The sequence below is a fragment of the Leuresthes tenuis genome, unplaced genomic scaffold (assembly GCF_036924035.1).
Source record: "Leuresthes tenuis unplaced genomic scaffold, fLeuTen1.0.hap1 SCAF_23, whole genome shotgun sequence".
NCBI classification, from domain to species: Eukaryota; Metazoa; Chordata; class Actinopteri; order Atheriniformes; family Atherinopsidae; genus Leuresthes; species Leuresthes tenuis.
The window spans coordinates 7918388-7934518 of record NW_027325377.1 but is presented as its reverse complement, the minus strand read 5'-3'; the positions used below and the strand labels follow the sequence as shown (position 1 = coordinate 7934518).

The following is a 16131-nucleotide window of genomic DNA, read 5'->3' as shown; positions in this document are numbered from 1 at the left end:
TCGTGGATTTGTGAGTCAAGACCTGCCATAAAAGTCCCGAACAGCACAATTCAGTAAAAGACAGTTCTGGGCCTTTTAACACCTTTTAAGCAACTACGTACTAATACATATAACATGTTTCCATGCAAATGTCTCAGCTGACTTTTTGCAGACTGTCTTGAACTTGTCTGCAGCAAAATTACCAGCTAAAATCTTGTGCGAGCTATGATTGATATGCCACAGTGCTGGTGCCTGTAAAATTGAAACTTTACTAAAATTATGTCATTTTTTAGCATAAATTAGTAGAAGTTGAAGAAAGCGCCTCTGTGTTGAAGAGCGGTGGGTGTGTAATGGAGTGGCTCTGCTGATTTGGGTGTTGATGAGTATTTGGAGCAAGTTGTCCCATTAGCAGCTCTTCCACCTCTGGCTGCCTTTAGGACAAAGACTACTCTGCACAAAAATATTTAAGGTCTTGTCATTTTGAATGAGAATGACACCAGAGCCATTTTCTACACGTCCATGTCAAAATCTCAAGCACTCTTTTTACCAGCTGAAGCACAGTCATTTGTCTCCATAACTGTGTTATGCTGCAGACAGTGCAGCTAAGATGAGGATTTATTGCTGAAGGCTTTCTTGTACACAGAGAGCCAATTTGTTGCTGGTAGTGTTTACTAAGAGTACAGGTTGTAGTTAGGAATTAGCCAGTACAGTGGTAATGGTTTTGATTACACTGTTGTAGTAACTCAGCAGATGGTGTAGTGAACAATGACGGTGTGAATTGTGATCCAAGGTTTTGTCTTCAGATTGAATTTTTGAGCAAGTTATGACTCATTTATTGTTGTTTGTAGATGCAATGAGAAAATAGAGACATAGTGAGATATTCTGTCTTAAGGCAGGCAGGCAATGATGCTTTCCCATATCTTAACCAAGGACAAGTGGAAATCCAGTATGATCCATTCAGATAAAATATTCACGTAACAGAGAATTAAAGTTTGAGATAAACCACATTTTAGTACCAGATGTAAATGAGGTGTTGTTGTTCCATGGTTGGAAAGTTCAGCATCACTGGACGGCTCTCGTGAAGCAGTTGCACACATGACACAGCAGACTGTAATGTCTAATGAGAAAGGGATGACTTGTCATGATGAACCCACCACTTCTTCAGTGTGACGTGTCTGTTCGGTCACTGTTTTGCTTCTGGGCACCCGAGGCATCCTGGGGGCTAGAATATGTTGCTGGTGCCTCTCCTGACACATACTCATACTCACCAGCACAATAAAACTAAAATGATTGATAACTCAATTTTGTAACCCATTAGTTTAAATTGTGTCGAGCTGAAATAACTCACTGCCTATTCGTTTTTCAGGGGTAAAGCTTGTCACACATAAAATCATCTATGACACAGCACACAGGTCTGAAGAATCACATCTCTTTATGTCCTACAAGTCGAAATCACATGAACTGTAATGCTTTACTGTGGAGCTGTGAACTCATTATATAGTTGCTGACGAAAGAGTTTGTGTGGTGTGTAGGGAGACTTCCAGCAGAAACATCTCTGAGACATGTCCTGCCTCACACTCTCTTATCTCTCTTGGTTTCTTCCTGTGTCTCCCCCTCCTCTCAACTCCTCCCAGCCTCCTCCTCCCACTAATCGCAGTCATCAGGAGGAAGCGTGGGTGGAGTGGCAGGCTGCTCTGGGTGCTGTCGGTGCTTGGTGTGTGAGTGCAGCAGATCAGGGCGGGCTTTGATCCCACAGCTCTCCTGGGAAGCAGCCAGCGGTATTAAGCACTTTTCCACTCTAGTCTACTTTTAATTACGGACTCGTAATGAAGGCTGCACGCTTGGCTGCAGCACATCAGACACTCCGAAGAAGAGAGGGGCTGGCCCACCCTCTGTCTCCTCCTCACACCACCCCCTATCCTCCCTTCCAGCAACCATGTTGATCCCTGGTTTTTGCCCGCACCTCCTCTTGAGTCGTTCTTTCTGATCTGTGCTTACTTTCTTGTAATCTCTGTTGAGGGTCTTTCTTTCTGTCCTTTGCTGCTGGCACTGCTGTTTGATTCTTAAGGCTTGGAGGAAAAGGAAGGAAGTTGTTGTCCCCAGCGTGCTGAAGCCTGGGAAGCTTTGCAGTGGGCAGAGAGATGGCACTGTGCATAGCTTCAGTCGTCACAGTTTCCAGCTCTAATGACCTTAATCACTCTGGTTCTCATTATCTCAAGATGGCTTGCATTAAGATGCAGTTACAGATACAAAGTTCTTGACCAAATCTGATTTTTTTTCTATCTTTGTAGTTTAACCAAAGCTCAAATGACTGATAACATATAAAGTTCAAAAGAAAGTTTAATGCAATTTTTTTTTTTTACAAAGATAAACAACAATACAGGAGATGGAAACCAATTCTAAAATAAAATCAGCCGAGCTGTAGGCTGCTAAACTAAAACCCTGCAAACTAAAGACACCAAACCTGAGAACAGGAGTGCCTGTAGCTCCCAGTTTAACTGTTTCCACCTGCTGTGCCCCTTGAGATCCAATTACAGGCACACAGCACTAAATACGTGTGTAAACTCACTCAGAACTCATTGAGATCCAACCACATTCAGAGGTGATCTAGGACTCATGTCCACAATCGTCTCACTCATCAGTCTAGAAACTGTTTTTTTGAAGTTAGAAAGTTTGGATTTAAGTTGCTATCATTTTGGTCTTTTTGATGCCAGAAGTTACCACATTTAAACAGGATAGTCTGACTGGAAAGGTATACTTCAAAAGCAATTGAACTAAAGTGTGTTTCTACGTGCCTGTTATCTGTTTAATTAGAAAAACCACCGGCACACTGATCAGAGGGAGTCTAGATCACATGACTGTAACAAGTTATTAAGGGACTGAGAGAGAAGTTGGTGCTTTTGGAATAGGAGCTAGAGATGTTTTATGCAGTTTCTAGCATCAGTGGTATCACATTTTTTAGACATATTTTATCTTTTTTCACAGGTTAACACAGTTTCTCTGGGTCTGAATTAAATTAAAATAACAGAGACATTGCAGCAAAGTGTGTGCAGAGTGCAAAGTCTTTTTTTCCCCTTGTATACCTTTTTCAAGTAGCTGTTTTGATTCTTTCTACACTTCAGATTTTTATATTTTTATGTTTTATACATAGTTATTTTTCTATAAACCAAACCCAAAATGTTTAATTAGGAGGCAGATCTATTTTTTCAGTCTTAGACATTGATGAAGTCATCCAGGTCATGGTAACCATGAGAGCTTGAATAAGGGCAAAATCTGTGACGTTCTTCTTATAGTTGTTTGTGGGGTCCCTCTTCAGGGCCTCGTAGGTGGTGTTATCACTCAGCAGTTTCTGTGATAATCGGCTCTGTCGAGAACCACGGTGCATCTTCCCTTTTCTGCTGGCAAAATGGTGATGTTTTGGTCTCTGCTGAGGGATGTCACTGCCTTCTTTTCCTGTGGTGTCAGGCTGGAGGGATGAGTTTTAGCGCTGGAGTGGGCTGCTGTTACCTTCATACGTAGCTGTTTTGCTTCTGCCTCAGAGATGTTGTTATTCCTTATTGCAGATTCTGTAGCTGTAATGAGGCCCTCCGATGGCAATTGTTGTGGAGAAATGGCCAAATTGAGTCCTTTAGCTAACACATCCTTTTCTGGTTGGGTGAGTTCCCTATCTGATAAGTTCTTCACCCAGTGGTCTTGAATGTCCATGTCTGTAGTGTTCTTATTCATGTCCTTGCCCTTATTGAAGACATTGTCACAGACACAAGCTTTCTGATCTTTTGCCAAGGTTTCTGTCGTCTAACGTGATGCGAATCAGATTCTGAAGCATTGATTGGGAAACTGCTTTGTATTTGACATTAAAATTTTACCATTTCTGGGGAGGCTGGGCTGCACACAACAGTGAGCACACCAGCAGGGTTGTTCTGGGAATTAGTTCCAGGACAGCCCACTCTTTAAATCGAATGTTTTTTCTCTTTTTTTTCTGTGGCTTGTGGTTTTATAAGCTAGTAAAACAAAGAACAGAGAGACATTTATTTCATGTCTCATAATTCCCTAGCTGTTAGCTGCCTTGAATGATTGCACCAAACACCAAGCAAGCCAAACGGTCTTACCATGTCACGAAGCATGTCTACATGACACAAAAAAAGAATTCTTGAACCAAAATGATATGAAATGGAGGTTCTCAACGCTGTACTAATGCACCCAAACAATGTTGTTGATTATCTACTCATCTTCTCATTTATTCCTCATCTTTTCACCACCATCTTGTAATGGTTTTCTTATGTTGTGTGTCAGACTGGTTGGCAGGAGCAGGACAAAGGTGCAGGTCTAATCGACTTGGGCATATGTTAACTGATTATGAGATAAACCATAGCCAATCAATTCAACCCCCCCCCCCCCCCCCCCCCCCTGGTATTGAGCAGAACCTTACCAACTGCACACAGACGACATGCCTTTCCTTCTTCTTTCCTATAACAAATCCTTTAGAAAACATTAGTATCAAATTAATATTTCTAAAAACACGCTATATTTGGATGCGGCTCCACCTATAGTGCAAAAGTTGGCATGGAAAGTAAATGCTTTATAATTCAGAACTGAACTATCCACGCACACACACTCAAATCATTGTTTAGTGAAAGAAACCAACAACAGTATCATAGTTTCTTTTACCAAAGACTACAGAAAGATTCAAAGAGAGTCTCTGGGGTCCCATGTTAAAAAAGTGACATCTGAGATTTAATCCTGGCCTTTGGTGAACATGAATGATAAGTTGACGCAAAAAGCTGTAAGACTGTAAGAACTGTGAACTCTCACTGATTTGCTGAATGATTTATTAGTGAGTGGCAGTTATTTTAGTTGGTGACCACAAGAGGGTGACACTAGTCCACTGCTTATCTGCTTGAGCCGTTGACAGGTTGTTGGTTGAAATCAGAAGAATATTACACTCACGGTACACATGACAGTGGCTTCAAGGGCTCAGGGACAGAGCCTAGAGGGAACAGCATCCGACAACACGTGTGGGGTATGTTAAGGGCCCCGGGAGGATACAAAACATGTTGGTGTTAGGTGTGTCTTATGGATGTTTTATGCCTCTTTATAGTCTTTTTTTTATTTATTCCATGGTTGAATTGATCTGACTATCTGAGCATTGTCCTCATTAGCCGGTCATGCTTTTGTTTGTGACAAAGCCTGATACACAGAACTCCTGAGCATCCTGAACAAGCAAATAGTGCTGCAAATGAATCCGCTGCAGTGAACTTTTGTCTTCAGGACAGTCAAGCATAGGGGGGGTCATAGCAGGCTACAGTGCTAACCGGGAGAAATCAAAGGTGTGGTTAGCACCTTTGGAAGTTCAGCACTCATATGCACCCTGACACTAATAATACTTGTCATTCAGTGCACATAGCACCCTTAAATGTTTAATAACCGATTCTTTCTCGTGCTGTGATTGCATCAAACTGAGCCAAATGTGACTGCAGATATTTAAATTTTCTTCAAGGAGTAGACCCAGTCCAGGAAAGATTTATGCAGGTGTTTGAAGTCTCACCCAGACAACTCACTTCCTAACTCGTGCTCTGTCTGTTCTTTCTTTCATGTGCACTCGCTGTACTCCTCCATCTCATCTCCTCAGGTAAGACATTTGCCCTCAGTCCTTAGTCAGTGTCTTGTTTTGTTTGTTTGTTTTTCCCCACAGTAATGGTGTTCTGCCCAACTGCATGCTGGGAGAGAAACTGTGACTTTCGGTTGCCGAGGTGTTGCTTTGATTTTACCTTTAAAAGGGTGTCATTGAGTGTGTGTGTCATTGAGTGTGTGTGTCCATGTGTGTGCACGCACGTGGATGTGTGACTAAATGGATGGTGTTCCCATTTTTTGTTTTACATTTGCATTCATCATGAACTGGAGCTCCCCCCTTGCCCAAAACACCCACACACCCACATACCCCACCCTGTCTGTGACATAATCCATCTCTACTGAATGTCTTTCTGCATCTCTGCAGTCACCGCTCAAGGTTCCCTTTTGCTTCTTTAAATAAACGAGGGCTGATTGTGTGTGTCTTTGTTTTCTCTGTCCGTACTGTCTCAGAGACTGATGGGAGGATATCTGGATGGCAGAATGGTGAGATGGATGAGCTTGTGGGTTGGCCCAGGCAGTTTGTCTTTTTTTCTTGCATCACCCTCTTTTTCCTCAATTACAGTTTCACTCCATCTCTGTTTTTCTTACTGGCTTCCTCTCTGTGTTTTTGCATTCAAACAGTGCGTTTCTGTCCATATGTGCTTGTGGTGTGAATATGTGTACAGATCTAGTATGTGTGGAGATGGGTAACCATGACAACAGCAGCTTGAAGTAGGACCGCTTGTGGCAGGCAGAGCACAGTACCCTGTCTCTCCACTTTCCTTCTCTCTGTGTGTGGAGATGTGCAGATATCTTCTTCTTCTCATATTACTCCTACTTAAATTACATGCATAAATTGAGTACATCTTCACATAAATACCATCCATCAAAGGCTGTGTTCTCTGGCCTGCTGTCCGCAGAGTAAGAGCAGTCTAATAGAATAATTTTATGCTTAAATGCAAAGTGGTTTGTTAAAGATCTCATCCGATGTTTATTCATTCCCAGAAGAAGAACTGAAAGGCTCATTCATGTGTTCTTTGCTGCACAAGTGAAATAGTCCAGAAGTCCAGAGTCAATATGAGTGAGGTGTTTTAGGGAGTTTAAGGTGTTAGGAGAGGGATGTTCTCCAAAGAGATGAGTCTCCCGAGATTATTTGAGGTAGAGAGGGACACTCCTGCTCTGATAGCATTTGGTAGCAATTTTCTTTCCTTTTTATACATTTGTGTTGGATACACTGATTCACTGGCATGAACAATGGTTAAGTCTTAGAGATATCTTGTTCCATCACCCGTGCAGTTATGTCAAAGACGAGCTGAAATCCATGCTGAGACCAGAAACTGCAACAACAGCATGGAGCAACAGAGGATAGATGCACTGATGCAGGTCTGCCAGCAAAAACGTTTGAACACAGAAATCTATTTATTGGCTGCAGAAGAGACTGGAATAACAGTAAAATAGAGAAAACTGCATTGTGAAGGAAGAGGTGCTGTTCGGTATACTTTATGTGTTGTGGTTTTTTGTGCGTGTGTGTTTTTGTTGAAAAGGAGCAGAGTTTAAGGGAATGTGATGTGCATATGTGTTGACAGCAGCTGGCTTACCATCCATTGATTCAAACCTTTGAAATGTCGCTTCATAGAAAATATACAGTAGCTTTTCTATTTTTAAGCAGAGTTGTGTGAAGGACTTACCACTACGTAATGTGTTATCTGCAGAGTGCTTTCAGTCTGGAGAATCACTAAAGGAATCTGCAGATGTTGACATGTAACTACCTACTCCAGTGACTTCTGTCACCTAATCACCATTACAGCTATGGAATGCTAACATTTTTTTCTCAGGTGAATTTTTTAAGGGATATTTAGATATGAATGCCAGAAAATGTTTAAATTAGTTAACTACATTTTTCATTTGTAGTAACAAAAGATATATCTCAGCCAACAGCACCCAGGACCTTTGGTATTTCCTCTAAAGTTTAAAGTAAAGGGTAGATTAGGCAGATTGAGTGTGCTGAAGTGTTCAGCTGTTGGAACTGCCACATTGAATCTAAACAGACAGTGAAACTAGCTCCAGCTGTGCAACTCAAATTGTTCACGTTACACACCTTCTACAGGTTGTACATGTTTTTCCTGGCGCCTTAGAAAATAACTGCTGTGAATCAGTCCAAAATGAACATTTTGTTACCCACAATAATCCTTGTTAACATCACCACTGCAGTTGTCTCTTGTCTGCGTGGAGGCAGTCTATAAATTTCCTCCATTCACTTCAAATCTTTTCATCTTACACATGTATGCTGGCTTTCAGGTGTTTCTTATTATGTGAAACTGCTGTGAAACAGTCAGAGGTTTCAATACTTTCTTGTCCCTTTTGGAGATCTTGTTCGAGCAACACAGCCCGTGTTGTGCTTGTGTCTCCCCAGCCGATTGAAGCTGCATCTGAGTTTGAATGCTGTGTTCACAAACAGTAACAGCTATATCCGCAGTACACTTTAAAGTCAACAGATTCCATCAACTGAGGTGGATATAAAAGCTAGGACGATGCCCGAGATAACAGGATGTGCTCATGTTGAATCGTCATAATACTGGTGTTTACTGGTGTAAGGATGTCACGGTGAAGCTTGGGCACATCTGCCCTGAAGACAACATGAGCGTGAACAACCATAATTTGTAAAAGCAGGTCAGATATACAAATAAATATTTATGTATAAATTAATTCAGGTGGCATACGTGTGGAGACACATCACATCACTATTTAGCATTGGATGCTTTTTCAAACTGCTCTTTAACATAACCTTAACAACTTATTGTAACAATGACAGAGGTTTACCTCCATTTGAACCAGAACCCTGTTCTAAGCTGTTAGTGCCTACCTCTAACCACACAGAAAAAGAGGAATCACTGATATAGAATATATGATAATGATAATAGCAATAATAAGAAGAAATTTGCATGCTGACTTCAAGCATGCATGCTGTCGGCATCCTGTTGGGTTGTTATGCAATGCAAGTTGATTCTCAGGCTGTTATCCAGAGGTGATGGCTGTGTGGCAGGCATGCAGATAGCATGACGAAGAGCAGCCAGAGAGCAAAGCAACCTGTTCACCATTCACTATGCTATCTGTCTACTTGTCTTACCTGCTGCCTGCCGCCCCTAAACCATCACCACCACTCTGCTGGGAGTGTAGAATATAGGAGCTGCAGGATCGTTTATGTGGTGATGACCAATTCCAACATCAGTTCTGGATCAGTTTAGGGAACCCAGGAGAGGGATGTCTTGGTTTCCTCTTCTTGTCACTGTCTGTATCTCTATCTCGATTACTTTGAATCAGTCTCACACTCAGTGTCACACAGCTCAGCTTGCTGCAGCTCCACTAGCCTGACTTTCAGCTCACACTGTGAAATGTCTTCTTTCCCTACCCTCTCCTCCTCTGCTTGACTATCCAGCCAGGGAGGGCAGTCACTTTGGATCAAGTGTGTGATCACACATTTGCACACTTGGAACAGCTTCACTGTTGCCTTATTTGCAGTGTATTTAATGTGCTTCATGTACACTGGGGAGCTATCTGACATCAAATAAGCCAATTCAAGCAAATGGACTTGATCAAATTACCTTAAATAAGGTGTAGTGTATCTTGGTGCTTAAAAGAGCTTCATCTATCAAGCACTAAAAGCATAAATAAGTCAATATGCAGTGTGTGAAATCCTCTTACAAGATCTACAGATCTTCTAATTCTGGCTCTTGCCTGTTTGGTCCTGCATATAGGTCCTTCTCCTCACCTTAACCAAGGCAACAATTAAAATGGAAAGGAGTATATGGTAATGCAAGATAACAGATAAGTGGTCAAAATAAGCCAATAAGAAGTAGAAGAGTTCCAACTTCCCACTTCCAAAGTGCAGTGAATGCAGCATATCTGATTAGAGATAGAGATGGCTTCCAGGCTGGATGATAGAAGGAATGGATGTAATGTGCTCCAGCACATGACTGTTAAGCCTTATTCAAGCCACTGAGTGGCAAAAACACAGCTGTCTCAGTGGCTGCTGACTTTTTGACTAGCAAGAAAACACAGAGACACATTTTTAAAATAGTCGTGAGATGTTGTAAAGTCGACCATTCCAGCAGATTCAGGAATTCAGGAAGAAGTAGGGTTTTCCTCTTTACAAAACTATGAAACGTGAAGAGCAAAGAGCCAAAACCATCTCTGCCAACCGTGAAGAAAACTGGAATCCAGGCTCAAAAAATAATCCAGCATGCAAGTGGAATTTGTACAGAAAGTGACTTAATGTTTAACGTTTGCACCAAATATGCTCAGATTAAGTTTATTATTGACCTTTTGATGGATGGTTAAATTGCACTTGCACACCTGTCATTTTATCACTGATCCTCTGGTCAAATGTTTCCCAGTGTTATGAACCGAGGGGCTTTTTAAAGCTGTTTAGAGACCACAATGGAGCAGCAAAAAGTGTTCCCCCAAGGCATTTTAACCATCTCACGACTCATGACTGTGTTCCAATATAACATGGGCTGCATATCGGATTCTATTCTAAAATTGCACACACCAGTCCATATAAATTCAGAAAGTTGATTTCCAACTTTTCTACTGCTGTTTCGCTGACAGTTTTCAAGTATGGCCAAACATCCAGACTTTCCTATGCTTTTTTGTCCTGTACATTTTCCTACCTCCAGTAGGGGTCCTTAGGCAAGACCCCCTTACCCTGACTGCCTACCAATGTAAGTCACTTTGGATAAAAGCATCTGCTAAATGCATAAAAACAAAAATGAGGTACACATGAATATCAGGAAACCTGATTTCTGCCCACTCCTTTATATCTGTGGTTCACAGTTTCTTTGGAAGGTCTCAAAGATCCCAGTCCACACCAACTGCCTTTATTTTTAGATGCTATTCTTTTTTAGTACTCCAAATCCCACAGGTAGTGTTGGTAGCCATCTTGAATGTTTTGCCCCTCTGAGACATCCGTTTAAGCATTCTAGACGATAGAGCAGTGGTGTAGGGTAAATAACAGAACCCTGAAGATCTGAATGACAGATTTTCATTATATGTCCCCTTTTGTATTGTTGTCAGCCTTCCACATGTCATTATGACCACAATTTACTGTCTCTAATGGCTACTTCTGACATCATGCTGCATCATATAATAAATGAATAGTCTATTAATAAATGAAAAGAAATGGACTTTGGGGGTTTTATGGAATTTGACAACTGTTTTTGTTTAAAAATCACACTTTTGTTTTTTACGTGAAAACTTAAATGACTGAACATTTGAACTCTGAAACTAATTTATCACACAAATCAAATCTGATTGTGCAGAGCCTTTGATCTTCTTCTAGAGACTATGATTAAAAAAGAAGATCTAATTTAGCTACTGAAATGGGCTTTTCAACTTCAGATGAACTCCCACTGAAAATGTACCCTTGGGCATATTCTTGAAACAGATTCTTCTGTCACCAGTAAATGTTAGAAGTGGTTGTAGTTGCTGGAGCTCTTGTTCTTTATTTAAGTGAGAGTTGTTGTACACAAACTTTTATTGCACAGTATATTGCAAGTGGTGTTGACATTCGTTATGTTATTTTATGAGAAACCACTGCTCTGAGCCTCACAGTCCAAGCCAGGACTTTCAGGAATTCAAGCATTGTTTTTCTGCTGTCCTCAACATGAGTTTAACCAAACTGATGTTTGTACCAGCCATCTGCACTGGAAGTCAGTTATTATTTTTGATACGACCTGGTATGACCTGACATGTCCAGATATGTAGCTTTTACATATTCGGAATGAAGCATGAAGTTTTGCCATCCACCCAACAGAACACCACCATGAAGCACAGCATTGTGACTGAAGACAGCCCATATTCTCTGCTGCCTTCTGTGGAGGAAATCATTTCCTCTCCCTCCTTTCATTATCTCATTCCTCCCTCTTCTCCTCTGCTGGTTTGTCCCTACAGCTTGGGGCTGTAATTTATCTTTTTAATTTGAGTGAGGTTTAATGAAAACACCCAGCCATCTTGATGACATGGGATATCGAGGCTTCCTGGCTGGTAAGCTTTGGAGACTAGAAACCTGTCAACATCGCTGCTGTCAGCCACTGCTGACGTTTGTATTATTACTTACATTAAATGGTAATAAGGGGTTTAATATGTGCCGAGTGCTGCTGTTGAATTATTACAAATTACAGTAATAAAATGCTGTCAAGTGATTTCCCTTCAAAGTCATCATGGCTTCTTTTTTGGTAGATTTTGGTAATGACATATACTTATACATGTCACTAACTTTGCGATTCATTACATAACAGAATTTTGCAGAAGCAGACACATGCACAGATTGGTATAATCAATTTCCAGAATAATTTCCTGTTCTCCAGGCCGCCTTTGAATTTACCTTTAAATGTGGACTTATGCTGATAAAGCACCATTTTCATTGTAATGTCGGTAATATCTCATTTGCATGTTCCTACAGTTCCATTGAAAAAACAGATACTGTCATATTTTCTGAATTTTGTTCTTGACTTTGTGTGGGAATGTTGATCTTGTGACTCTCTGCCTGCATCTAAATCACAACAGGAAGCACACCAATGTGCCTTTATGTGATGGGAACCTTCATCCACTGAATGTGAGAGATCAGCTGTAAAAGGCAGCAGGATGACAGGCAGGGTTTGTCATTTGGTGTGACATCTGTTTGTATGTGTGTGAGTGCACGCACATGTCAAAGTTTTTGACCTAACGTATGAGTGATTTGTGTTATGCATGCATGTATATGTGGCTCAGAGGTATGTGAGGATGATCTGTCAGCCTAGAGGACACAGTCTGCCCCTCCATTCTCCCATATCTAACAATGTGTCATTTTACCACAGCACCGTGCATGTGTCTCTGTCCTCGTGTGTATGTCTGGGTACACATTTGAAAGATAGCCAGCTGAGTGTCCTGGTGACAGACTGTTTCATGTCATATGGACGGAGAAGGGTGTGAACAGACAGGTGAAAAACACCACTGAGCTCTTGGGCTCAGCTCTACTGGAGTACAGTACAAAATGCACATGTAAATGTCTTTGAAAATACAGAGTAGTGCAAAGTGTGACATGAGCAGCTCTAGTGTTGTCAGTGTTAACTTAAAGATATAGTTAGTTTGCACAGTCCAACTTCACGATCATCTTGCCGTAGATCAGTATGTGCACACTGTATGTGACATTCTACATGCATTAGAATGTCATTTGTTCATTCGTATTAATACCTGGATGATCCTGTACAGGGTTAAGAGATATACAGTGTGGGTGTGATGTGTGAAAATGTTTTAAAACTAATGAACACTGAACACTCTGCTTCAAACAGCTGTAACACTGACTTTATTTGATATGATGGCAGGCATTTAAAACCATTTTAATGCAGTTTCTTTCTAGCAGTATGTTATTTTGCAGCTAGTGATGAGTCTGGAATCCCTCTGTGGACTGTTAACATGTCACATGGAGATGAATTTATGGCTCACATCTTCCCTCTCTAGGTAGCAGGAGGATTTAAAAATACCGCACACCTCCCAGGATGCTACAAGAGAGCAGATGCTGGGAAACACATACATCCAAAGTGGAGTGGAAAAGAGAGTGGAAAAAAGAGGAAATAGTCAAACACTCATTTTCAGTTACAAAATAAGCAAAATCACGTTAACCTATTTAATAGAAACCTCTGTTGTACTAAATTTTAAAAAATTCCTACATAGACATGCTCAATTATAAAACTGTATCTTATATATCTGCCCTAATTGTCATGGCAAAGAAATGCTTACAGGAATGACTTTACAGGACTATATTATATAGTCCATCTATATTCCTCCTTTACCCACCCTCCACCCCACACACACACACACACACACACACACACATAGCTGTCCAAGATTTGAAACCCAGTCACGAAAACACAGAAAGCAGATTCTGTCATTGTTGCCAAGCAACACAAAGGCAGTGCCAGAACTTAAGTATAAAATAATGCGTGTAACTACAGTAAACTTTTTGGCTACTGATTATCTGTTCTGAAGCTACCAGGACCTGCAGGTGGAAGATGGAACAGTCTTCACAGAAATGTGTTACATCCACCTTAGAGAAGACAAGCTTGTCAGCTTGGGTGGCGTCACACTGTATATTGTTTCTGATCATCATTTCGATGTAATTAGGCTTGCATTATATTTTTGACTGTCTAGCAGACAGTAAAAACAATTAGTCTAGCCTCGCTTTGTATTTAAATGGTTGCTGTCAGTTCCTTGGCCTCAATATGAGGAGTTAGGTTGGTAAGTGTGCGTTTCTAAACTGAGAAAGTCAGCTGTGTTAACTCTTGCAACGTCCTCAGTAAAAATTAGCATTTGCACCAAGGTATGGAGTTCGTATTAAAGCTGAGCCTAGCCAGAGCTGATGAATACCTGAGACTACTTGTTATTTGATCCATCCATCTTCTATACCTGCTTAATCCAATTTAAGGTTGCAGGGGGCCGCCTGGAGCCGATCTTAGCTGGCATTGAGCAAGAGGCAGGGGGACACTCTGGGCAGGTCGCCAGACCATCACAGGGCCAATCGAGACAAACAACCATGCATGCTCACACACTCCTAGGATTAATTTAGAATTACCAATCAAGCTAATGTGCATGTTTTTGGATGAAGTACCCAGCGAACTCCACAAATGAAGGCCCCCAGCCAGGGGCTTATAGGAGCTTTCTGTACTGCCAGTGTTGCCTGCTGCTAATAGACCTGGACTAACACACTGAGTCATTTTAAAATCAGTTCTTGCAAAGTTGTGTGCGCTGACAAAAAACCAAAACAATCACAGGAGTGGCTTATATCACTAAGGATTAATGATCGACCGATGCAGGTTTTTTAAGGCCGATGACGATTATTTTGACATCAGTCTTAACCGATCCCCGATATGTGCTGCCAATTTTTTTGGGCCGATTCTTGAAGCTGATATTGTTTTTTCTCCCTCCATTTGCAAGTCTCAATTTAAACAGAAAAAGAAACATAAACAAAACAAACAAAACATATTGACTGTAGCAAACAATGTAGAACATTGTGCATTTTACGTAGCACATGAGGCCTTTGTAGTGCAAATGACCTTTCTGAGAAGATTTGTTAACAGTAATACAACAAAAAAATTTTTTTTTTTTAAAGAAATGTGAACAATTGCTAATGCGCTAATTGAACAGCAAACAAGTAAAAAAACGCAAATATCGGCCGGCCGATGTATCGGTCGACCTCTACTAAGGATATTAATATTAAGATTAGATTTATTGTCGTGCATACAGTCATACACGTGAAATTTGTCCTGTGCTTTTAACCCTTCCAGGTTGGCACCTGTTGACACACACATGCACAGGGTCACACACTCAGATGCCATACACGGGAGTGGTGGGCAGCCATTCACAGCGCCCGGTGTGTTTCCTTGCTCAAGGGCACCTCGGCTGTGACAAGGAGGTGGACTGACACCCCTCCAGCCTTCTGGTTATTGGACAACCCACTCTAACCACTGAGCCATGGCCACGTTACCTCATGTGTTTCAAGAAGAGAGGTTGTAAATTATTTAACTTTGATATATGAAATGATCAAATTTGTACTTCAGCAGAAACCTCATGAGCACTTTGGAGACATTGTCTCGATGAGGCCTTTCCTCCTACTGTGTAGTGGCAGTGGAACACTGTGGCTTGATCTCCGGTGACCCCTAGGTCTCGTAGAGGTGAACACAATAAGTTGAGGAGGTTTTCATTCTGGAACAGCGTGTCTCCAGCTTGATTTAGTTCTGCCTTGGCTTTGTTGATTCCGTGTCTCCACACTTTTGGACTACACCATTGGATTTTAGGATTGTATTTAGGAGGAATAAGAAAATCCATGGTTCTGCACAAGGTCGCAGAGAAGTCAACTTTGGTAAACTTAATAGGGCCGAGCTGTAGATGCTTGTTAATGTAGTTACTTGAAACTATGCAATGACAGATCACAAAAAGTAAATGCAGACAGAAAGATGCCACAGAAACAGTGAGGACTGGTCGAGACCAGAGAGTTTACAAGACTGGGCAAAAAGATGGGACGAGACCACAAGACTGGTGGAACATGGCCAGAAGCACTCAAAAATGAGGAATTCTGAAAGTTTTAATCGGTTTATTGTACAATGAAATATGAATGATTGCAGGAGGCTTTGAGATGAAAGTCCAAGCGACTGATCTTAAGGTGAGGAGTTAGCAGTCTGACCAGGATAATGATGGCTATGAAAAAGCTTGCTATTCACAGGAGTGTAGATGAGGGAATCTATAGAGGAGTAGACTGCGGAATGCTGGGTAACTGATTTCCAGGACCAAACGTGGCTGAACTGGGGAGAGACTTGGAGATCAGGTAGGTTAATGCAGAGGAAGGACGAGGTAGGAGGAAAACCCAAACAATCCGTCCAAAAATCCTTGAAAATAAGTCCAATTTAAATCCCAACTATTGGTGTGGGTGTGGGCCTGGGTATGCTACAAGCACACTGTGCTCCCGTGAGAGAAGAGTTGATATCAAATTTAAGATTTTAATCAAGTTAT

At 41.3% G+C, this 16131-nt stretch overlaps 1 protein-coding gene across 10 annotated transcripts in view; it reads left to right on the top strand.

The window, feature by feature from the left end:
- Window positions 1–16131, top strand: part of plekha5 (pleckstrin homology domain containing, family A member 5) — a 155888-nt gene that overhangs the window by 67618 nt on the left and 72139 nt on the right. Inside the window, exon 4 of one of the 10 annotated variants that reach the window (XM_072377882.1) lies at window positions 5609–5753. The exons of the other annotated variants lie outside the window; for them this stretch is intronic. Within the exon in view, the coding sequence (XP_072233983.1) occupies window positions 5609–5612 (4 nt within the window). The 3' untranslated portion in view covers window positions 5613–5753. Of the gene's footprint in view, window positions 1–5608; window positions 5754–16131 lie in introns of those variants that run through there. 10 annotated transcript variants of the gene reach the window in all.